Source organism: Phyllobates terribilis, unplaced genomic scaffold (assembly GCF_046119375.1).
Source record: "Phyllobates terribilis strain yellow unplaced genomic scaffold, ASM4611937v1 Scaffold_1__5_contigs__length_1240528914, whole genome shotgun sequence".
NCBI classification, from domain to species: Eukaryota; Metazoa; Chordata; class Amphibia; order Anura; family Dendrobatidae; genus Phyllobates; species Phyllobates terribilis.
The window spans coordinates 583,919,165-583,943,018 of record NW_027362761.1 but is presented as its reverse complement, the minus strand read 5'-3'; the positions used below and the strand labels follow the sequence as shown (position 1 = coordinate 583,943,018).

Sequence of the window (23,854 nt, the reverse complement as noted above, 5' to 3'; positions counted from 1 at the left end):
TCTGCCTGATTTCCCAAACTTTTGCATTTGCCTCAGTTAATACTTTATTCCCACTACTGGGAATATTTGCAGCCAGAGGGGCGTGGCTAACACTGGCCCCTCCCACATGACGCCTGACTCTGGACTCTCTCCAGACTCTGCAGCCAGCAGATCAGTAGAAGAAGAATGGCCGGGGAGAAGGGACGAGCTGTCATCCTGCTGCTTTTCTTACAATTTCCTCTTCTGCAGGCGGCCAAGATCCTCACACTGTGCTTTGTTGGTAAGTCCCGACCCCACCTTACAGCTCTGCTACATGTCTGTGAATTGGGACTGGTTTCTCTTATACAGAGTTAATGCAAAGTCCATATCACATGTCTCATATTTTTGGCTGATGTAGCAGAGCTGAATGTGTTATTTTTCTCTGTCTTTGTCTTTATTTGTCGCTGTCAGTCCCATAGATTTTGCATGGAGTGTCCGCACACGATAGACTGCAGTGAGAAGGAAAGAAGGGACTGGGGACCTCCAGTCCAGTGATTAGTGAGGCCCCCAAAGTGGAGCTCTGCTCCATCTGTATAAGTATAAAAAATGGCAAATAATCTCCAAACATATGGTTGGGCTTCTCCCACTGACGGTGACCATGACCATTGCTTCTATAAGGATGTAGCAGAGCTGAGTGACATGATAATACATTGTTTATAGTTTTACATGGGACTGCACAATGGACATCAGATTATAAGTCCCTGATGCTACTATAGGGCTGTCGAAATGGGGTCCCAGCATAGAAACGCCAACCCTCCTTCGTTTGCCGGCTCCGCACCCTCAGGTCCTGCATTAGACATAACACAGTATACAAGTTTTGCTCAAGTTTTAAACAAGAGTTTAATCTCTGTAAAAAGAAAAAAAGTTCTACAACTTTCTAAAAGATTTTATGTTTCATTTGCTATTTTCCAAATCACTGATTGCTGTCAGCAAATGAGAAAACCTTGTTTCCATTCACAGGCAGTAACCCTAAACATAGCTGGTCCTGTTCTCAGCTGATACAATGTATCCAGTGCAGACAATGCTCTGTGAGCGAAACACATCAGCTGCAGCTGCACAGATCTCTGCTGGATTGTTACAATGTATCCAGTGCAGACAATGCTCTGTGAGCGAAACACATCAGCAGCAGCTGCACAGATCTCTGCTGGATTGTTACAATGTATCCAGTGCAGACAATGCTCTGTGAGCAAAACACATCAGCAGCAGCTGCACAGATCTCTGCTGGATTGTTACAATGTATCCAGTGTAGACAATGCTCTGTGAGCTAAACACAGCAGCAGCAGCTGCACAGATCTCTGCTGGATTGTTAGGCTGTGTGCCCACGTAGCGTTTTACAAGCGTTTTTGATGCGGAATTTCCGCAGCGGAAACGCTTGTAAAATGCTTGGTAACCCGCACCCCATGATCCCCAATGGGTTTCCGCAACTTCTATGCACATGCTGCGGATTTTTCCGCAGCGTTTATGCCGCGTTCAAAAATCCGCAGCATGTCATTTAATTTTGCGTTTCCGCATGCAGAATTGCCTTTGTCCAATGCATAAAAAACGCAAGGCAATTCCGCATGTGGAAAACGCGTGAAAAACGCGCGAAAAAAGCGCGATAAACGCGTGCGGAATTCCGCATGCGTTTTTCCGGGAGAGGACTTGCATTTATGCAGCAGAAATTTTCTGCTTCATAAATGCAACGTGGGCACATAGCCTTACAATGTATCCAGTGTAGACAATGCTCTGTGAGCGAAACACATCAGCAGCAGCTGCACAGATCTCTGCTGGATTGTTACAATGTATCCAGTGCAGACAATGCTCTGTGAGCGAAACATATCAGCAGCAGCTGCACAGATATCTGCTGGATTGTTACAATGTATCCAGTGTAGACAATGCTCTGTGAGCTAAACACATCAGCAGCAGCTGCACAGATCTCTGCTGGATTATTACAATGTATCCAGAGTAGACAATGCTCTGTGAGCTAAACACATCAGCAGCAGCTGCACAGATCTCTGCTGGATTATTACAATGTATCCAGTGTAGACAATGCTCTGTGAGCTAAACACATCAGCAGCAGCTGCACAGATCTCTCCTGGATTATTACAATGTATCCAGTGTAGACAATGCTCTGTGAGCCAAACACATCAGCAGCAGCTGCACAGATCTCTGCTGGATAGTTACAATGTATCCAGTGTAGACAATGCTCTGTGAGCTAAACACATCAGCTGCAGCTGCACAGATCTCTGCTGGATTATTACAATGTATCCAGTGTAGACAATGCTCTGTGAGCTAAACACATCAGCAGCAACTGCACAGATCTCTGCTGGATTGTTACAATGTATCCAGAGTAGACAATGCTCTGTGAGCTAAACACATCAGCAGCAGCTGCACAGATCTCTGCTGGATTAATACAATGTATCCAGTGTAGACAATGCTCTGTGAGCCAAACACATCAGCAGCAGCTGCAGAGATCTCTGCTGGATTGTTACAATGTATCCAGTGTAGACAATGCTCTGTGAGCTAAACACATCAGCAGCAGCTGCACAGATCTCTCCTGGATTATTACAATGTATCCAGTGTAGACAATGCTCTGTGAGCCAAACACATCAGCAGCAGCTGCACAGATCTCTGCTGGATTGTTACAATGTATCCAGTGTAGACAATGCTCTGTGAGCTAAACACATCAGCTGCAGCTGCACAGATCTCTGCTGGATTATTACAATGTATCCAGTGTAGACAATGCTCTGTGAGCAAAACACATCAGCAGCAACTGCACAGATCTCTGCTGGATTGTTACAATGTATCCAGTGCAGACAATGCTCTGTGAGCGAAACACATCAGCAGCAACTGCACAGATCTCTGCTGGATTGTTACAATGTATCCAGTGTAGACAATGCTCTGTGAGCTAAACACATCAGCAGCAACTGCACAGATCTCTTTTGGATTGTTACAATGTATCCAGTGTAGACAATGCTCTGTGAGCTAAACACATCAGCAGCAACTGCACAGATCTCTGCTGGATTGTTACAATGTATCCAGTGTAGACAATGCTCTGTGAGCCAAACACATGAGCAGTAGCTGCACAGATCTCTGCTGGATTGTTACAATGTATCCAGTGCAGACAATGGTCTGTGAGCCAAACACATCAGCAGCAGCTGCACAGATCTCTGCTGGATTGTTACAGTGTATCCAGTGTAGACAATGCTCTGTGAGCGAAACACATCAGGAGCAGCTGCACAGATCTCTGCTGGATTGTTACAATGTATCCAGTGTAGACAATGCTCTGTGAGCAAAACACATCAGCAGTAGCTGCACAGATCTCTCTGCTGGATTGTTACAATGTATCCAGTGCAGACAATGCTCTGTGAGCCAAACACATCAGCAGCAGCTGCGCAGATCTCTGCTGGATTGTTACAATGTATCCAGTGTAGACAATGCTCTGTGAGCGAAATACGTCAACAGCAGCTGCACAGATCTCTGCTGGATTGTTACAATGTATCCAGTGCAGACAATTCTCTGTGAGCTAAACACGTCAGCAGCAACTGCACAGATCTCTGCTGGATTGTTACAATGTATCCAGTGTAGACAATGCTCTGTGAGCAAAACACATCAGCAGCAGCTGCACAGATCTCTGCTGGATTGTTACAGTGTATCCAGTGCAGACAATGCTCTGTGAGCCAAGCACATCAGCAGCAGCTGTACAGATCTCTACTGGATTGTTACAATGTATCCAGTGTAGACAATGCTCTGTGAGCTAAACACATCAGCAGCAGCTGCACAGATCTCTGCTGGATTGTTACAATGTATCCAGTGTAGACAATGCTCTGTGAGCAAAACACATCAGCAGCAGCTGCACAGATCTCTGCTGGATTGTTACAATGTATCAAGTGCAGACAATGCTCTGTGAGCTAAACACATCAGCAGCAGCTGCACAGATCTCTGCTGGATTGTTACAATGTATCCAGTGCAGACAATGCTCTGTGAGCTAAACACATCAGCAGCAGCTGCACAGATCTCTGCTGGATTGTTACAATGTATCCAGTGCAGACAATGCTCTGTGAGCAAAACACATCAGCAGCAGCTGCACAGATCTCTCTGCTGGATTGTTACAATGTATCAGTCTGGAGTGAAAGATGTTTAGCTCACAGAGCCTTTTCTGCACTGGATACAATTGTATAAGCTGAGCGCAGGATGAGCGATGTGCAGAGTTACTGTCTTTGTAGATTGTTCTCATTCATTGATAGCAAGCAGAGATCTTGAAAATGCTGAATAATTATAGAATATTTGACTATTGCAGCCACTTTTTGGGATTTGCTGATGTCGATATCCTCAGTCTGCACCCACATGAGGTCCAGTCAGTGACAGTGCGTGACAGCTCGGGCACACCCACCGGCAGGCTCTGGTTACAGGGCACAAGTCACTATGCACTTAAACCTACTAAAGTCCAAATAATAACACATCCCCATGTCACGCACACAGAGCACGCTACCTGCAGTCACGCACCCCTAAGGATGTCCTAATAATACAGTTCCCTCCCCCGCTGCACAGTCCTCCGACGTGTCTAGTTAATGCTTCTCTGTGGCACGCAATATGGCCTTTGCAGCGGTACTGTAGTCAAATTGTGCCTCTGGGGGGTCCCTAAAAGTCATCAAATTACAAGCATTTGGGATTTTTTTTTAGTTGTAATTTTTAATAATTCCATTGATTTTACTCTACAACGTACTGAAAAACAGGAAAAAATTCCAAGTGCGGTGAAATGGTGAAAACAAAACCCGCAATCCCACCATTGTTTTTTGGGGTTTTGTTTTTATGTCATTCATTGTGGGGTAAAAGTGACCTGCTATAACATGATTCCCCAGGTCAGTATGATGACTATGATACCAAACGTGTATAATTTATTATTATTATTATTTTATTATTATTTTTTTAAGAACGGGATGGAATTTTAAAAATTTGTTAAGAAAAAATATTTGGATATTTGGCTTGTGTGGCCATTTTCTGTAACTTGTCTTTTTGGCTTGTCTTTTCTGTGCTGATCTGCTGATCATCAATGTTTTTATCACTTTTTACTTTTTATTACATTTTTGTTTTTGCGGAGGTCCGGGAACCGAAAAATGGCAATGCTGGTATTTAGTTTTGTTTTTCTTTGCTTTATGATAATCACAGTACGAGTTAAATCATTTTACATTTTGATAGATTAAACTACCAAATATGTTTATTTCTTTTTAATGTCTTTATTTTTAATAAGGGAAAGAAGGAGGCGGGGTGAGTTAAAGGGAACCTGTCACCTGCTTCGTGCTGCTCAAACCACGGACAGCATGAATCTGTGCCCGGCTGCATGATTGCAGTCAGGTATATTTTTTATCTGAAACATTATAATTAGAAAAATCCAACCAGGCACCATCAGAATAATTCTTGTCTTGCTCCATCCCTGGCCGGCTCTTCCCAGCGCCGCTCTAGGTGATTGACAGGTCTCTCCTGTAGCCAGGAAGGGGTTAAAGGGCCTTATCACTTGACCTTGGATATGAGGTCAAACTAGTATCTACTCCAAAAGGAAAAGACCTCCCATTTTCAGATAACTGTTTGGGATTTTTGCCCCTAGTCAGTGCAAAGTAGGAGACTGGTTGATTGGTGATAAACGTTTGATGGAGGATCTAAGGGTAAAAGTTTCTCCTTAAGTAGACCGCCAAGCTGGCATAGGGAGATGTATAGGCCACACAATGCTCCAGTGAACCAAGCTCCTGCGTTACACTGATGAGGGGCAAGAACCCTGAAAAAGCTGACAACAAATGGCAGGTCTTTTCCTTTTGAAGAATATTGTGATGTGGCTTTATTCATGTGACTAGATTCTTTAAACTTTCTTCTAGGATTGTGACCTCCTATAGGTGGCACTGGAGACCCCGTTCTCTTCCGCTGTGCAGGGGATGTTCATATGTATATTGATCATGTCATACATTATTATCTGCTTAGACACAACATATATTTGGCATTATGGAAGCAGAGACATAACCATACAGGTGCTACAGATGCTCCCGGATCCTAGGGGCCCAGCGGGTCCCTATGACACATAGGAGAAGACCAATACTAATATAGTTCTGTGATAGCTGGAATTCCTGTTGGACATTTAGACCTATATGTTTTAGGATACACAACTGGACAAAGGCAATAGTCATCAGATCCCACCCAGTATATACAATCCCCCTCTGTACAGGTGCTGGGTCTCTATAGGTGAACCTGCTGCATGCACATGTGATAATATAGAGATAATATAATATAGGGGGTCTGGTCTGTCCAATAGATTTAGGAATTATTTCTGATGATATTATAGGTGGAAGTCACTATCTGCTGATGGACAAGATCTCCCGTATCCTTCACAACAATGGCCACGAGGTCAGAATGTTCCTTCAATTCGGAGATGGCATGCTTCCAGGTCAGAATATCCTATCTATCTATCTACTGTATCTATCTATCTATCTATCTATTATCTATCTATCTATCTATCTATCTATCTATCTATCTATCTATCTATCCATCAGTATCTATCTATCTATCTATCTATCCATCAGTATCTATCTATCTATCTATCCATCCATCCATTCATCATTGTCTATCTATCTATCTACAGTTATATGAAAAAGTTTGGGCACCCCTATTAATCTTAAGCTTAATGTTTTATAAAAATTGGTGTTTTTGCAACAGCTATTTCAGTTTGATATATGTAATAACTGTTGGACACAGTAATGTTTCTGCCTTGAAATGAGGTTTATTGTATTAACAGAAAATGTGCAATCTGCATTCAAACAAAATTTGACAGGTGCATAAGTATGGGCACCCTTATCATTTTCTTGTTTTAAATACTCCTACCTACTTTTTACTGACTTACTAAAGCACTTTTTTTGGTTTTGTAACCTCATTGAGCTTTGAACTTCATAGCCAGGTGTATGCAATCATGAGAATAGCTACTTAAAGTGGCCACTTGCAAGTTGTTCTCCTGTTTGAATCTCCTCTGAAGAGTGGCATCATGGGCTCCTCAAAACAACTGTCAAATGATCTGAAAACAAAGATTATTCAACATAGTTGTTCGGGGGAAGGATACAAAAAGTTGTCTCAGAGATTTAACCTGTCAGTTTCCACTGTGAGGAACATAGTAAGGAAATGGAAGAACACAGGGACAGTTCTTGTTAAGGCCAGAAGTGGCAGGCCAAGAAAAGCATCAGAAAGGCAGAGAAGAATGGTGAGATCAGTCAAGGACAATCCTCAGACCACCTCCAGAGAGCTGCAGCATCAACTTGCTGCAGATGGTGTCACTGTGCATCGGTCAACTATACAACGCACTTTGCACAAGGAGAAGCTGTATGGGAGAGTGATGCGAAAGAAGCTGTTTCTGCAAGCACGCCACAAACAGAGTCGGCTGAGGTATGCAAAAGCACATTTGGAGAAGCCAATTTCTTTTTTGAAGAAGGTCCTGTGGACTGATGAAACCAAGATTGAGTTGTTTGGTCATGCAAAAAGGCAAAAAAAACACAGCATTCCAAGAAAAACACTTGCTACCCACAGTAAAATTTGGTGGAGGTTCCATCATGCTTTGGGGCTGTGTGGCCAATGCCGGCACCGGGAATCTTGTTAAAGTTGAGGGACGGATGGATTCCACTCAGTATCAGCAGATTCTTGACAATAATGTTCAAGAATCAGTGACAAAGTTGAAGTTACGCAGGGGATGGATCTTTCAGCAAGACAATGATCCAAAACACCGCTCCAAATCTACTCAGGCATTCATGCAGAGGAACAATTACAATGTTCTGGAATGGCCATCCCAGTCCCCAGACCTGAATATCATTGAACATCTGTGGGATCATTTGAAGAGGGCTGTCCATGCTCGGCGACCATCAACCTTAACTGAACTGGAATTGTTTTGTAAAGAGGAATGGTCAAAAATACCTTCATCCAGGATCCAGGAAATCATTAAAAGCTACAGGAAGCGACTAGAGGCTGTTATTTTTGCAAAAGGAGGATCTACTAAATATTAATGTCACTTTTCTGGTGAGGTGCCCATACTTATGCACCTGTCAAATTTTGTTTGAATGCAGATTGCACATTTTCTGTTAGTACAATAAACCTCATTTCAAGGCAGAAACATTACTGTGTCCAACAGTTATTACATATATCAAACTGAAATAGCTGTTGCAAAAACACCAATTTTTATAAAACATTAAGCTTAAGATTAATAGGGGTGCCCAAACTTTTTCATATAACTGTATCTATCTATTCATCCATCAGTGTCTATGTATCTATCTATTCATCCATCAGTGTCTATCTATCTATCTATTCATCCATCAGTATGCATCTATCTATCTATCCATCCATCCATCATTGTCTGTCTATCTATCTATCTATTCATCAGTATCTATCTATCTATCTATCCATCCATCAGTGTCTAGCTATCTATCTATCTATCTATCTATCTATCTATCTATCTATCTATTCATTCATCAGTATCTATCTATCTATCTATCTATCTATTCATCAGTATCTATCTATCTATCTATCTATCTATCCATCCATCAGTGTCTATCTATCTATCCATTCATCAGTATCTATCTATCTATCTATCTATCTATCTATCTATCTATCTATTCATTCATCAGTATCTATCTATCTATCCATTCATCAGTATCTATCTATCTATCTATCTATCTATTCATTCATCAGTATCTATCTATCTATCTATTCATCAGTATCTATCTATCTATCTATCCATCCATCAGTGTCTATCTATCTATCCATTCATCAGTATCTATCTATCTATCTATCTATCTATCTATTCATTCATCAGTATCTATCTATCTATCTATCCATTCATCAGTATCTATCTATCTATCTATCTATTCATTCATCAGTATCTATCTATCTATCTATCTATTCATCAGTGTCTATCTATCTATCTATCTATCCATCCATGTCTATCTATCTATCTATCTATCTATTCATTCATCAGTATCTATCTATCTATCTATCCATCCATCAGTGTCTAGCTATCTATCTATCCATCCATGTCTATCTATCTATCTATCTATCTATCTATCTATCCATTCATTCATCAGTATCTATCTATCTATCCATTCATCAGTATCTATATATCTATCCATTCATCAGTATCTATCTATCTATCTATCCATTCATCAGTATCTATCTATCTATCCATTCATCAGTATCTATATATCTATCTATCTATCTATCCATCCATCCATCCATCAGTGTCTATCTATCTATCTATTCATCCATCAGTGTCTATCTATCTATCTATTCATCCATCAGTGTCTATCTATCTATCTATGAATTCATCAGTATCTATCTATCTATCTATGAATTCATCAGTATCTATCTATCCATTCATCAGTATCTATCTACCTATCTATCTATCCATTCATCAGTATCTATCTATCTATCTATTCATCCATCAGTGTCTATCTATCTATCTATTCATCCATCAGTGTCTATCTATCTATCTATCTATTCATCCATCAGTGTCTATCTATCTATCTATGAATTCATCTGTATCTATCTATCTATCTATCTATCTATCCATTCATCAGTATCTATCTATCTATCTATCTATCTATCCATCCATCCATCCATCCATCCATCCATCCATCAGTATCTATCTATCTATCCATCCATCCATCAGTGTCTATCTATCTGTTATGTACAGTATCTCTATCTATCTATACATCGAAAAATGCTGCATAGCAAGAATTCTTTCAAAAATAGAAGTATTAATAATTTATTTTTATCAATTAACAAAATGCAAAGTGACTGAACAAAAGAGAAATCTAAATCCCATCAGTATTTGGTGACCGCCCCTTTGTCTTCATCACTTCTTTTCCATACTTGCACACAGTCAGGAATTTTGTAGGCTTATAGTGGGGTGTAACCACTTATACCAGACAGACAATAATGATCATCATATGTAGGTTAAAACACAGTCATTGACTGAAACAGAAACAGCGGTGTAGAAGGCTTAAAACTGGGTGAGGAACAGCCAGACTCTGCTACAAAGGTGAGATTATAGAAGACAGATTCATGTCACAGGTCATACACTATGGAAAGACTGATCACAGCAACAAGGCACAAGTGTCACGCAAGGTGAGGGAAGGAATAAGTGTACAATGATGGGAAGAGCGGGAAGGGAGACCAACAACTAGGAAAAAGGGGAGCGGAGACCCCTAGGCAGATCTAATATCACCTTGCCTACCTTATCATCCCTATATTGGTTCTGCACCAATCACCGAGCAGGAACCTAAACCCTGAATGTCCCTAGATAAGGAAGGGACGGGGTGAGCACTAGTCAGGCTCCACTACAAACTAAAGACAACAAGGTAAACAAGCAAAGGGGATACACTTAGCTTGAGCAGACACCAGAGAGATAATGCCAACTGTCCTCCAATGACACTAAAGACGAGACTAGCCGACTGCCAGTACTCCAAGTCTGCACAGAGGTACATAGAACTATCACCGGCGACTCTCTGGAGAAACTGAGAGTTTTTAACTTTCAAGCAAGGGTGTGTAAATCAGCAGCAGAAGGTGGAGATTGCTGCTGGATCCTAAAGGAAGAAGGGTATTGCTATACTAAAGAGATGAGAGGATCAAGAAGGTGTCTGCAATGTCAACCTTCTATAGCCAGCTCCAGAGCGACTGTCACACCTGACACACCCGTGACAACAAGGTAGTTATACTGCATCAGTAAGGTCTCTCCCAGGCAAGGATTTCAGAGCAGACTGGGGTTTCAAGATGTGCTGTTCAAGATCTTCTGAAAAAAAAAAAAACAGTTGAAAAACGTTGAGAACCATAAGTGCAGTGATTGGCTAAGGAAAGTTAGTGCAGCAGATGAAAGACACATCATGTTACTTCACTGTGAAGTCGGGAGATGTCCAGCAGTGGCATCAGCTTAGAACTGGCAGCAACCAGTGGGGCTCAGCTACAGGGAAGACTAATCAAAAGGAGCCTTCATGGAAGAAATGCAGCCAAAAACCAGACTGTCCACATGGAAACAAGGCTATGTGATACAACTATGCAGGAAACATAGGACTGTTGGGTAAAATGTGCGATATTTGGCTGTAACAGAAGGCAGTTTCTTCACCGAAGGGCTGGAGAGCGGCACAGTAATGAGAGTCTGCAGGAGCAGTGGAGCTCGGTGGAGGGTCCCGCATATTTGGGGCTGCATGTGTATATAAACAGGTGCGTAGATGCAACAGCACAACAGTACAGAAGATGGAGACACAGTGGTAACTTTACCCAAGATTATTTATTAATCTAACACAACAGTTTAGGTGATTAAGATACAGAATTAAGGATTGACAAATTATTGGAATGCAGTGAAGCATTTTACAATGGAAATGTATACCCCTTTTTGGGGGTGGGAGTTGCTGTAACAATTCTAAGAATAAACCTCTATCGTACAAGGCAACAAACAATAATGATGGGTAATGGCGCCTCAGTCCTATAACCTTGGTCTATAGTGTGTCACAGTCAGCTTCTATCTCTTCACCATCGTCACTTAGTCAGTACGTCAGCAGTAACAATCTCAGTACAGACCATAATGGAAGTCAGTGGTGCTACTCCGTTAGGCCGCAAGTCCCTTATCGACTAGTTGCTTCAGTGATGCCTTTACCGTGGCCACCTCCATTTCCTGAAGCAAGGCCCCAAGTCCCCTCTGTACTGTAATTTACACCACAGTCATCTGAGTTCCTCTGATTGGCTTCCACTATTGGGTCTTCTCGATTCCTTTGGTCGGCTCCCTCTCTCTCTCTTCCTTTGGTCGGCTCCCTCTCTCTCTCTTCCTTTGGTCGGCTCCCTCCCTCTCTCTCTCTCTATTCCTTTGGTCGGCTCTCTCTCTCGATTCCTTTGGTCGGCACCCTCTCTCTCTCGATTTCTTTGGTCGGCTCCCTCTCTCTCTCTCGATTTCTTTGGTCGGCTCCCTCTCTCTCTCTCGATTTCTTTGGTCGGCTCCCTCTCTCTCGATCCCCCTGGTCAGCTCCCCCTCTCTCGATCCCTATTATCGTCTCTCTCTCTCAGTTCTATCTTATTTGATTCCTCTGATCAGCTACCTCTCTTGGGTCATCTAGATTCCTCTAGTCGGCTCCCTCTGGTCAGCTCCCTCTCTCTCTCTATCCCTCTGGTCAGCTCCTTCTCTCTCTCTATCCCTCTGGTCAGCTCCCTCTCTCTCTCTATCCCTCTGGTCGGCTCCTTCTCTCTCTCTCGATCCCTATAGTCGGCTCCCTCTCGCTCCCTCTCTCTCTCTATCCCTCTGGTCGGCTCCCTCTCTCTCTATCCCTCTGGTCGGCTCCCTCTCTCTCTCTCTATCCCTCTGGTCGGCTCCCTCTCTCTCTCTTCCTTTGGTCGGCTCCCTCTCTCTCTCGATTCCTTTGGTCGGCTCCCTCTCTCTCTCTCGATTCCTTTGGTCGGCTCCCTCTCTCTCTCTATTCCTTTGGTCAGCTCCCTCTCTCTCTATTCCTTTGGTTGGCTCCCTCTCCCTCTCTCTATTCCTTTGGTCGGCTCCCTCGATTCCTTTGGTCGGCTCCCTCTCTCTCTCTATTCCTTTGGTTGGCTCCCTCAATTCCTTTGGTCGGCTCCCTCTCTCTCTCTCTCTCTATTCCTTTGGTTGGCTCCCTCTCTCTCTCTTGATTCCTTTGGTCGGCTCCCTCTCTCTCTCTATTCCTTTGGTCGGCTCCCTCGATTCCTTTGGTCGGCTCCCTCTCTCTCTCTCTCTATTCCTTTGGTCGGCTCCCTCTCTCTCTCTATTCCTTTGGTCGGCTCCCTCCCTCTCTCTCTCTATTCCTTTGGTCGGCTCCCTCTCTCTCTCTCTCTATTCATTTGGTCAGCTCCCTCTCTCTCTCTCTCTATTCCTTTGGTCAGCTCCCTCTCTCTCTCTCTCTATTCCTTTGGTCGGCTCCCTCTCTCTCTCTCTCTCTATTCCTTTGGTCGGCTCCCTCTCTCTCTCTCTCTCTATTCCTTTGGTCGGCTCCCTCTCTCTCTCTCTATTCCTTTGGTCGGCTCCCTCTCTCTCTCTCTATTCCTTTGGTCGGCTCCCTCTCTCTCTCTCTCTATTCCTTTGGTCGGCTCCCTCTCTCTCTCTCTATTCCTTTGGTCGGCTCCCTCTCTCTCTCTCTCTATTCCTTTGGTCGGCTCCCTCTCTCTCTCTCTCTCTATTCCTTTGGTCGGCTCCCTCTCTCTCTCTCTCTATTCCTTTGGTCGGCTCCCTCTCTCTCTCGGATCCATCTTCCTCAATTCCTCTGATCAGCTACCTCTCTTGGGTCGTCTAGATTCCTCTGGTTGGCTCCCTCTCTCTTGATCCCTATTTTCGTCTCTCTCTCTCGGATCCCTCTTCCGCCCTCAAGGCTGAGGCTTCAACACTGGTCTGTCCTGTGCTGGTAGTTGCGGCTATAAGACAGCTCAGCTACTTCCATACGTCTGTCCTGATACAGGTTCAGCTGTGGACTCCCCCCTTCTCTGCTCCCCTGGGCCTTTTATAATTCATACCTGTGACACAGTTATTACATGACCTCTCTTTTGGTTCCTCCCCAGCAACACATGCCTATTTTATGGTTCCTGCTTGTTCTTTTTCTTCCTGTTCTTAAACTCTGGCCGCTAGATCACGACGTTTGCTTATTTAAGCTTCGCTGTATACTCAGCTACAGAAGTCCCTAATCCTCTTACATTCCTCCCCTCTTTAAACTCGCCACTCCTCGGGAGACAAAGATCACATTGTCCCCAGATGCTCCGTGGGGGTGGTCCCAGCTTTGCTAGTATCCGAGCACATTCCTGTGTCTCCTGCATTATTTAAGGAGTTGAGGATTTGATCAGGATTAATGGTGTCTTCAATGCCGAGCAATGCAGGCAGATACTTATCCATCATGTGATACCATCAGGAGGCATTTGATTGGCTCCAAGTTTATTTTGCAGCCGTATAACAATCTCAAACATCCAGCCAATATCATTAAGAAGGAGGAGTCCTGGAAGTGATGATCCGGCCCCACAGATCCCTGAACTCACATCATCCAGTCTGTCTGGGATAACATGAACAGACAGATCTGCACAAGTCTCATACACAGAAGATCTGGGGTCTGGTCTCCAAGATGTTTGGAACAACCTCCTGCCGTGTTCCTTCATACACTGTGTGCAAATATATCTAGAAGAATGGATGAAGGCGACGGGCAGTTACCAGATACTGATGGGGTTTAGATCTATCTGTCTTGGAATGTGCAGACCAACAGTGATCAGCTATAATCTGGAAGGAAACCTGGCAGTGTTTGATTTTCTTGCAGCGCCTCCATAGGAGGAATTATAATTAAGTATTACACATTACTCATTCATATTAATGGGGTGTCTGTTTAATACAGGACCGGAATTTAATAAATTTGAGCCATTTTTGCTGATGTATAAGCTAAATATTTTCTCTGGTAATCGCATTCATTTTGGAGGTAGAATCGTTCATCTCTGGGATCATTTATGATAAATTAGTGATTTTTTTTTTTTTTACATCTCATGTTTTGCTCATGGTCACAATATGTCTCCACTTTAGGTCACCTACTCCGGCAGAGCCCCTACCCCGTGTCCTCGTACTCACTGGGCGAGAAATATGTGCAAGAATTTAGGGACCTTTTCATCGAGGGTCAGAAGGAATATCTTAAAGGCCGGTAAATCTGTAATAAGGATCTGTCTATTATAATGCTGTGATTGGGGCATGCGGTGATTGGGGCATGCGTTGATTGGGGCATGTAGTGATTGGGGCATGTAGTGATTGATTGGGACATGTAGTGATTGGGGCATGTAGTGATTGGGGCATGTAGTGATTGGGGCATGTAGTGATTGGGGCATGTAGTGATTGATTGGGACATGTAGTGATTGGGGCATGTAGTGATTGGGGCATGTAGTGATTGATTGGGGCATGTAGTGATTGATTGGGGCATGTAGTGATTGATTGGGGCATGCAGTGATTGGGGCATGCAGTGATTGGGGCATGCAGTGATTGGGGCATGTAGTGATTGATTGGGGCATGTAGTGATTGGGGCATGTAGTGATTGGGGCATGTAGTGATTGGGGCATGCAGTCATTTGGGCATGTAGTGATTTGGGCATGCAGTCATTGGGGCATGCAGTGATTGGGGCATGTAGTGATTGGGGCATGCGGTGATTGGGGCATGCGGTGATTGGGGCATGCAGTGATTGGGGCATGTAGTGATTGGGGCATGTAGTGATTGATTGGGACATGTAGTGATTTGGGCATGCAGTGATTTGGGCATGCAGTGATTGGGGCATGCAGTGATTGGGGCATGTAGTGATTGGGGCATGTAGTGATTGGGGCATGTAGTGATTTGGGCATGTAGTGATTTGGGCATGTAGTGATTTGGGCATGTAGTGATTGGGGCATGTAGTGATTGATTGGGGCATGTAGTGATTGATTGGGGCACGCAGTGATTGGGGCATGCAGTGATTGGGGCATGTAGTGATTGATTGGGGCATGTAGTGATTGATTGGGGCATGCAGTGATTGGGGCATGCAGTGATTGGGGCATGCAGTGATTGGGGCATGTAGTGATTGATTGGGGCATGTAGTGATTGATTGGGGCATGTAGTGATTGATTGGGGCATGCAGTGATTGGGGCATGCAGTGATTGGGGCATGCAGTGATTGGGGCATGTAGTGATTGGCACATGCAGTCATTTGGGCATGCAGTGATTGATTGGGGCATGTAGTGATTGATTGGGGCATGTAGTGATTGATTGGAGCATGCAGTGATTTGGGCATGTAGTGATTTGGGCATGTAGTGATTGGGGCATGCAGTCATTTTGGCATGCAGTGATTGGGGCATGCAGTGATTGGGGCATGTAGTGATTGGGGCATGCAGTGATTGGGGCATGCAGTGATTGGGGCATGCAGTGATTGGGGCATGCAGTGATATGGGCATGTAGTGATTGGGGCATGTAGTGATTGGGGCATGCAGTGATTGGGGCATGCAGTGATTGGGGCATGCAGTGATTGGGGTATGCAGTCATTTGGGCATGCAGTGATTGGGGCATGCAGTGATTGGGACATGCAGTGATTGGGACATGCAGTTGTAGCACCCCGAGGGCTCGGCTGCTACAGGGGTATTGCACCTCAAACCAGAGGTGTGATATTCCACTCCCGGGTAAGGATGGTGTTCCCACTAGACAGAAGTGCAGGCACGACAGCATCTGTCCCTGGCTGGAGTGGGGAGGGGGAGGAAAACCCAGTGGTGTAGGAGCAGATAGGGGTGGGTCTCTGGGCAAAGGTAGGAGCCCATTGGTTGCTAGTCACCTGGGCTCACACATAGAGGGAGGTATATAAGGTGGGCACCATCTTAAAACAGGGTTCTGTTCAGAGAGGAGTTCAGCCAGAGAGGGCTGACAGGGAGCTGTGCCTCAGTTTGTGCCCAGCTCCACGAGGCAGGCCTAGGGTGAAGGCCGGAGCCAGAGAGAACGGAAACAGAAAGGAACAGAAAGGAAAGAAGAAAAGGAACTTTAAGAGAGGCCCAGAGACACGAGAGAAGAAGGAACTCCATAGGCCCAGGAGATTGCGGGTGACGGGTTGGCAGAACAGGGTACCGGATCCCAAGTTGGTGGAGGCGACTAATCCTCAGCCAAAGACCGGTGGTCGTGACTATATCTCGTTGCGACCCCTCACTACACCTACCAGGAAAGCACACCACGTAGGGTCAGGGACGCAGAGATCAGCAAACCAAGAGAAGGCCCAAGGCAGCCGGACAAACGTAGAGTCACTGGTGGGGCACGGCCAGAGAAAGGAAGAGAAGGGAGCCTTGTGCCATGCTCTGGAATTGCCTGGGAGTTGGTCGAGCCCTTGCCTGGTGGGCGCAGTACGGCTTGGGCAGTCACCGCCGGTACCGAGGTGACTAGGACCAGTAAAGAACAGTGAGTAAAGCATTGGAAACTGCAACCACACGTCTCTGTGCTTCTTCGCCGCACCAGCACTACCAGTGCTGGGACGCCCGTGCACCATCACTCCCATCATTGCACTAACTGCCCTGAGGCTATACTTCTCCCGTGGGGAGTCATCCCATACTTGGCTGCGCATACAACATCAGCCTCAGTGGTCTGCATCTCAGCGGTGGTCCCCACTGACCGCAATCCACGGGTGGCGTAGTCGGACAATCATAATTCTATTAAGACTGCCACTGAATTGACCACCCTGGGCACGGACCGGGTCAGCGCCACGGAGACTACAACCCCCAGCGATCCGGCTCCGGGTATTCCCTGCACAACACAGGCCCAGGGGGCGCGTCACAGTCATTTGGGCATGCAGTGATTGGGGCATGCAGTGATTGGGGCATGCAGTGATTTGGCATGTAGTTATTTGGGCATGTTGTGATCCGGATTATTTTCAGTGACCCTATAGCTGATTATAGGGATGTTCCAGTCTAAAAAATCCATTTGAGATGAATGGATGCTCCAACTCTGTCTGACCGCTTAGATGCTGCCGTCACCAATTGCGGCAGTTGCAGGTGGGTGTCAGCCCCAGAGACAGCTCCTTACCCATGCAGCCAACATTGCCCAGTATACATATGAAAGGTATCAGGAAGAGATTAAAAATGGTGAAGAATACAAAGTTATCAGCTATCCACAAGGTAACGGTCTGACTGCTGGAGGTTTAACCAGTACGAGGGTCCCATTTCCCAATTTGAACGGATCAACACATCATCAGCACTTCAGGATCACACCAACCATGCACTCAATAGCCTCGGTCAGGACTGCACACATACTGGCTGGCGACCAGTCCATGTATTATTTATCCTATTCAGTATATCAAGGCTGCATTATACAATATATGTACTTTTTACCTTTTGTGTCTCCCCCATTTCCTCATAGACTGTAAGCTTGCGAGCAGGGCCCTCACTCCTTTCGATATGAGATATGCTTATTTTGTATTGTCTGTATATGTCCCCCCTAAAATTTGTAAAGTGCTGCGGAATATGTTGGCGCTATAAAAATAAAAACTATTATATTATTATTATTATCAGCACAGTGCAGCTCTTTTATGGAACTGACAGATACCCCTACAAGATTTGACATAATATGGCGGCTTTATCTGCAAATAGCGCCACCCCTGTCTACAGGGTGTGTCTGATATTGCAGCTCAGCCCCATTCATGTAAATACAGCAGAACTGCAATACCAAACACAACCTGTGGACAGGGGTGGTGCTATTTCTGGATGAAAGCAGCCGTGTTTGTTCCCCTTTAACAGAGTGAACACTTTTTCTTTCTCTCTCTGTAGATATGATCTCAGCGCCTTCATGGTTTTTATGGAGCAGCTCTCGTATCAGTGTAATATAACGCTGCATCAATCTGATATATTGCACTTCTTAAAGGAGGAAAAGTACGATCTGGCGTTCATCGAAGGTTTCAATCCCTGCTCCTTCCTGGTGGCGGAGAAGCTAGGAGTCCCATTCATTGCCTTCTTCCCGGGGATCTTCATGAACGCCGGCAGGGTGGGGGCACACGGTCCTCTCTCCTACGTCCCGTTATTCCAGTCCCAGCTCACTGACCGCATGGATTTCTTTGGACGTCTGAAGAACACGGTGATGTACATGGGATCGTACATGGTGGACGGAATGATTGATGGGTCATTTCAGAAGGTGATTGACGAGCACTTCCCTGCCGGCTCCAGACCGTCCATAGCTGATCTCCAAGTGAAGGCCGAGCTCTGGATATACAACGTGGACTTCACCATCGACTTTCCGCGACCGCTTTTACCAAACATTCAATGCATTGGAGGATTATTGGCCGGGCCGGCGAAGCCGGTGTCTGCGGTGAGGATAATGCCCAGGTTTCTATAGAGCATTAGAAGGAACGAATTGCTGTTACAAATCTCCAAATACCCAAATAAAGATGGTTACAGGGTAAAACACAGGGGTGCCGTGGCTGACACCGTGTAAGGGGCGCCGTGGCTGACACCGTGTAAGGGGCACCGTGGCTGACACCGTGTAAGGGGCGCCGTGGCTGACGCCGTGTAAGGGGTGCCGTGGCTGACACCGTGTAAGGGGCACCGTGGCTGACACCGTGTAAGGGGCGCCGTGGCTGACACCGTGTAAGGGGCGCCGTGGCTGACACCGTGTAAGGGGCGCCGTGGCTGACACCGTGTAAGGGGCGCCGTCGCTGACACCGTGTAAAGGGCGCCGTGGTTCACACCGTGTAAGGGGCGCCGTGGCTGACACCGTGTAAGGGGCGCCGTGGTTCACACCGTGTAAGGGGCGCCGTGGCTGACACCGTGTAAGGGGCGCCGTGGCTGACACCGTGTAAAGGGCGCCGTGGCTGACACCGTGTAAAGGGCGCCGTGGTTCACACCGTGTAAGGGGCGCCGTGGCTGACACCGTGTAAAGGGCGCCGTGGTTCACACCGTGTAAGGGGCGCCGTGGCTGACACCGTGTAAGGGGCGCCGTGGCTGACACCGTGTAAGGGGCGCCGTGGTTCACACCGTGTAAGGGGCGCCGTGGTTCACACCGTGTAAGGGGCGCCGTGGTTCACACCGTGTAAGGGGCGCTGTGGTTCACACCGTGTAAGGGGCGCTGTGGTTCACACCGTGTAAGCGGCGCTGTGGTTCACACCGTGTAAGGGGCGCCGTGGTTCACACCGTGTAAGGGGCGCCGTGGCTGACACCGTGTAAGGAGCGCTGTGGCTGACACAGTGTGAGGGGCGCTGTGGGTAACAGTATATTAGAATTACAATGGCTGGCACTGTAGGGGGGGGGATCACTGTGATAGGGACAGTAACACACTTCTCAGCTGCTGCAGAACCTCATTTTAAAATGTTAAAGTAAATTCCGCCATATATTCCTGATCTCATTCTGTCATATGGTCTCCGTCACTTCCCATAATCCGCAGTTGGGGGCGCACCATCCCACATACTGTTATGCATACTCTTAGTATTACTGTTGTGTATCATGCAGGACCTGGAGGACTTTATTGCAGAATCGGAGGACTCCGGCTTTATTGTGGTGACTCTGGGATCGATGATTTCTTCACTTCCAATATTGGAGTTTCTGACGGAGATGAATGATGGATTCGCCAAGATACGGCAGAAAGTCATCTGGAGATATGAGAGGTCGCGCTGGCCGAAAGAAGTGGAAGTTGCCCCTAACGTCCGGCTCGTGGACTGGTTGTCCCAGAACGATCTGCTGGGTAAGAGATCTGTGATCGACTCTGGAACATACAGCGATCTGCTGCAAAGAATTGTCACTTTACGGTAATTCATATCCGGTAAATAATTCTTCCTCTTCATTCCAGGCCATCCCAAGGTGCGGCTCCTGGTGACACACGGAGGAATGAACAGTCTGATGGAGGCCGTGTACCACGGGGTTCCTGTGGTCGGAATCCCACTTTTTGGAGACCAGAATGAAAATTTGATTCGCGTTAAAGCCAAGAACATGGGAACGTTCATCCCCCCGGAAGAAATGGAGGCCGAGAAGTTTGCAAACACCATGCGAGGAGTGATCGAAAATAGCCGGTACGTTTGGTTATTGATTTAATACCTTCAGAACCGTAAGGCTGTGTGCACACGTTCAGGATCTGCTGCAGAAAATTCTGCTGCAAATCCTGATGTGTTGGCAGGAAAAACGCTGCGTAAAATATGTGAGTTTTTCCGCATTTTTGACATGTGTTTTTGTTGCGTATTTTTCCCCAGTGATCAGCATGGGTGGAATACTCTGCAAAAATAATGGTACCTCGCTGGCAGGAGTCCTCAGAGGGCCATAATATTACTGCGCATTGGGTGTATTGGCACTGATACTGGGGTATTCCCATATCGACAGTATACAGTATTGCCATTAATGCTTGATACATAGGGGTTCCACTTCTGGAGAATTGGGGTTACTTGCTCCCTCCTGATGCACGTGTCTCCATGGACAAGGCAACACATTACATCCAAAATAGTGACAAACACACAGTATCCCCCATAAGAGTGCCAGCCACACAGTGCCCCCACAAATGTGCCAATATCATGATGCCCCCACAAATGTGCCAATATCATGATGCCTCCACAACAATGCCAATATCACGATGCCTCCACAACAGTGCCAGTCATACAGTGTCTCCACAACAGTGCCAATATCACGATGCCTCCACAACAGTGGCAGCCACAAGGTGTCCCTACAACAGTGCCAGCCACACGGTGCCCCTACAACAGTGCCAGCCACACGGTGCCCCTACAACAGTGCCAGCCACACGGTGCCCCTACAACAGTGCCAGCCACACGGTGCCTCTATAATAGTGTCAGCCACACAGTCCCTCCACAACAGTGCCAATAACATGATGCCTCCACAAAAGTGCCAGCCACACAGTGCCCCCACAACAGGGCCAGCTACATAGTGCCCCACAGCAGTGCCAGCCAGATGGTTCCTCCACATCAGTGTCAATAACACGGTGAGTCCAAAACCGTGCCAGCCACATGGTGTCCCAACAATAATGCAAGACACACAGTGCCAGGCACACAGTGTTTCCCATGAACAGTACCAGTCTCACAGTGTCCCTACATTAGTGCCAGCCACATAGTGCCCTCTCAACAGTGCACATCAGAGTGTCCCCAAAATAGTGCCAGCCTCAGTGCCACCTACAATAGTGAAAGCCAAACAGTGTCCCCCCATAAACAGTACCACAATGTCCCCCACAATGTCCCCCGTACAAAAGCCTTTGTTGGTGATGAAGCTTCAAGACTCCTCCTGTATGGAGAAACTAGTCGCAGGCATTGCTCAGCTGTGATTTTGGCCCTTTCTTCTACACAAACGATCTCCACATCCTGAAGCTCCCGTGGGCTCCTTCTATGAACTCGGAGCTTCACTTCCTTTTATACACGTTCTATTAGATTCGGGTGATCGGCCCGGCCATTCTAGCCTCTTTATTTTCTTTCTCTGAAACGAATCGAGAGTTTCCTTTACTGTGTTTTTGGGATTATTGTCTTGCTAAAATGTTTATACAGATTTTTATAAAAAGTGTCTCAGTACATTTGTCCATTCATCTTGGACATGTTGGTCTGGTGTTTTTGGGGTGATGTGCAGTGTCTTTTGGCCTCCAAACATGATGTGTATTATGGCATCCAAAGAGTTCAATTTTGGTCTCATCTGACCAGACTATATTCTCGTATTTCACAGGCTTGTCAAAATGTTGTTGAGCAAATTGTAAACGCGCCTGAACATACTTTTTGTTCAGCAATGGAGTCTTGTGTGGTGAGCGTGCATACAGGCCATGGAGGTTGTGTGGTGAGCGTGCATACAGGCCATGGAGGTTGTGTGGTGAGCGTCCATACAGGCCATGGAGGTTGTGTGGTGAGCGTGCATACAGGCCATGGAGGTTGGGTGGTGAGCGTGCATACAGGTTGGGTGGTGAGCGTGCATACAGGCCATGGAGGATGTGTGGTGAGCGTGCATACAGGCCATGGAGGTTGTGTGGTGAGCGTGCATACAGGCCATGGAGGTTGTGTGGTGAGCGTGCATACAGACCATGGAGGTTGTGTGGTGAGCGTGCATACAGGCCATGGAGGTTGTGTGGTGAGCGTGCATACAGGCTATGGAGGTTGCGTGGTGAGCGTGCGTACAGGCTATGGAGGTTGCGTGGCGAGTGTGCATACCGGCCATGGAGGTTTTGTGGTGAGCGTGCATCCAGGCTATGGAGGTTGGTGCATTCATTATTGTTGTTTTTGAAACAATTGTACCTGCTGATTCCTGGTCTTTCTGTAGATCTCCACAGGTCGTCCTTGGCTCTTGGACAACTCTTCTGATAATTCTTTTCACTCCTCTGTCTGATATCTAGCACTTGGTCGTGGCCGATTTATGGTGAAATGATGTTCTTTCCACTTAAGGATTATGGCCCAGCAGTACTCACTGGAGCCTTCAGTAGTTGAGAAATTCTTCTGTAACCAATGCCATCAGTATGTTTTGCAACAATAAGGTTGTGAAGGTCTTGAGACAACTCACTTGTTCTACTCATCATGAGATGTTTCTTGTGTGGCACCTTCGTAATGAGACACCTTTTCATAGTCCATCATTTGAACCAACTGATATTATTTGTCACTAAGTGGCCGGATTCCTTTCTAATTACTGATAGATTTCAGCCAGTGTCAGGACTTTCCAGGGCTTTTTGCACCTCTCTTTATTCATGTGTTCAATACTTTTTCCCTGTGTAATTTCTCATTATTACACATAGATGTCCATAAATTATTCCTGTGTAGATTAGATGGATTGACTTGGTACTGACATCTGGTGAGAATTTCATGTCAATAGCACCTTTAGAAATATATATATTTATATATAGACATATATTGTTACCCCTCTTCTTTGACAGGGAGGTTATGTTCAAGCACTGATGTATGATGGTGGGCTGCCAAGGACCCCCGTACTGCAATTTGTGCACCTCTGCTCCACATCAAAGAAAGGTTCAAGCGATTCTACAAAAATCATAAAAAGTAAAGCTGCGAATGTCGCTGAGGAGCCCGGGGGTGATAATTATTTTGGAAAACTTTGAACCTTTTTTCCTTCCCCAGCTACAAGACAACAGCCATGAAGCTGAGCGCCATCCTGCGCTCCCGTCCATTCCCCCCTGACCGTCAGTTATTGGGATGGGTGGAGCACATCCTCCAGTCCGGTGGAGGCGGCCATCTCCGGCCCTATTCTTACCAGCAGCCCTGGTACCAGCAGCATCTCCTGGATGTCATCCTCTTCATCTCCACCATTGTGGCTGTGATCGTCTACCTCATCGTGAAAGTCTGCAGAGTTCTTCTCTCCTTCCTTTCTCCCAACAGGAAACAAAAACAAAACTAAAAATATTTTTTATGTTA

The 23,854-nt window shown here is 45.9% G+C and overlaps 1 protein-coding gene across 1 annotated transcript; it reads left to right on the top strand.

Moving 5' to 3' along the window:
* Positions 1 to 127: 127 nt before the first annotated feature.
* LOC141271593 (UDP-glucuronosyltransferase 3A1-like) lies at positions 128 to 23,854 on the top strand. The gene is made up of 7 exons (XM_073681640.1): positions 128 to 259; positions 6,329 to 6,430; positions 14,579 to 14,693; positions 18,306 to 18,840; positions 19,977 to 20,208; positions 20,314 to 20,533; positions 23,561 to 23,854. Exons 1-7 carry the CDS (start codon positions 166 to 168, stop codon positions 23,835 to 23,837), a joined length of 1,575 nt encoding a protein of 524 aa, XP_073537741.1. The 5' UTR covers positions 128 to 165; the 3' UTR covers positions 23,838 to 23,854.

Bases quoted from the DNA above. Each gene is read 5' to 3' on its own strand.
- LOC141271593 (XM_073681640.1), top strand. From the start codon at position 166: ATGGCCGGGGAGAAGGGACGAGCTGTCATCCTGCTGCTTTTCTTACAA. The intron at 260-6,328 runs GTAAGTCCCGAC...ATGATATTATAG, and splicing joins CCTCACACTGTGCTTTGTTG to GTGGAAGTCACTATCTGCTG. The intron at 20,534-23,560 runs GTACGTTTGGTT...TTCCTTCCCCAG, and splicing joins GGAGTGATCGAAAATAGCCG to CTACAAGACAACAGCCATGA.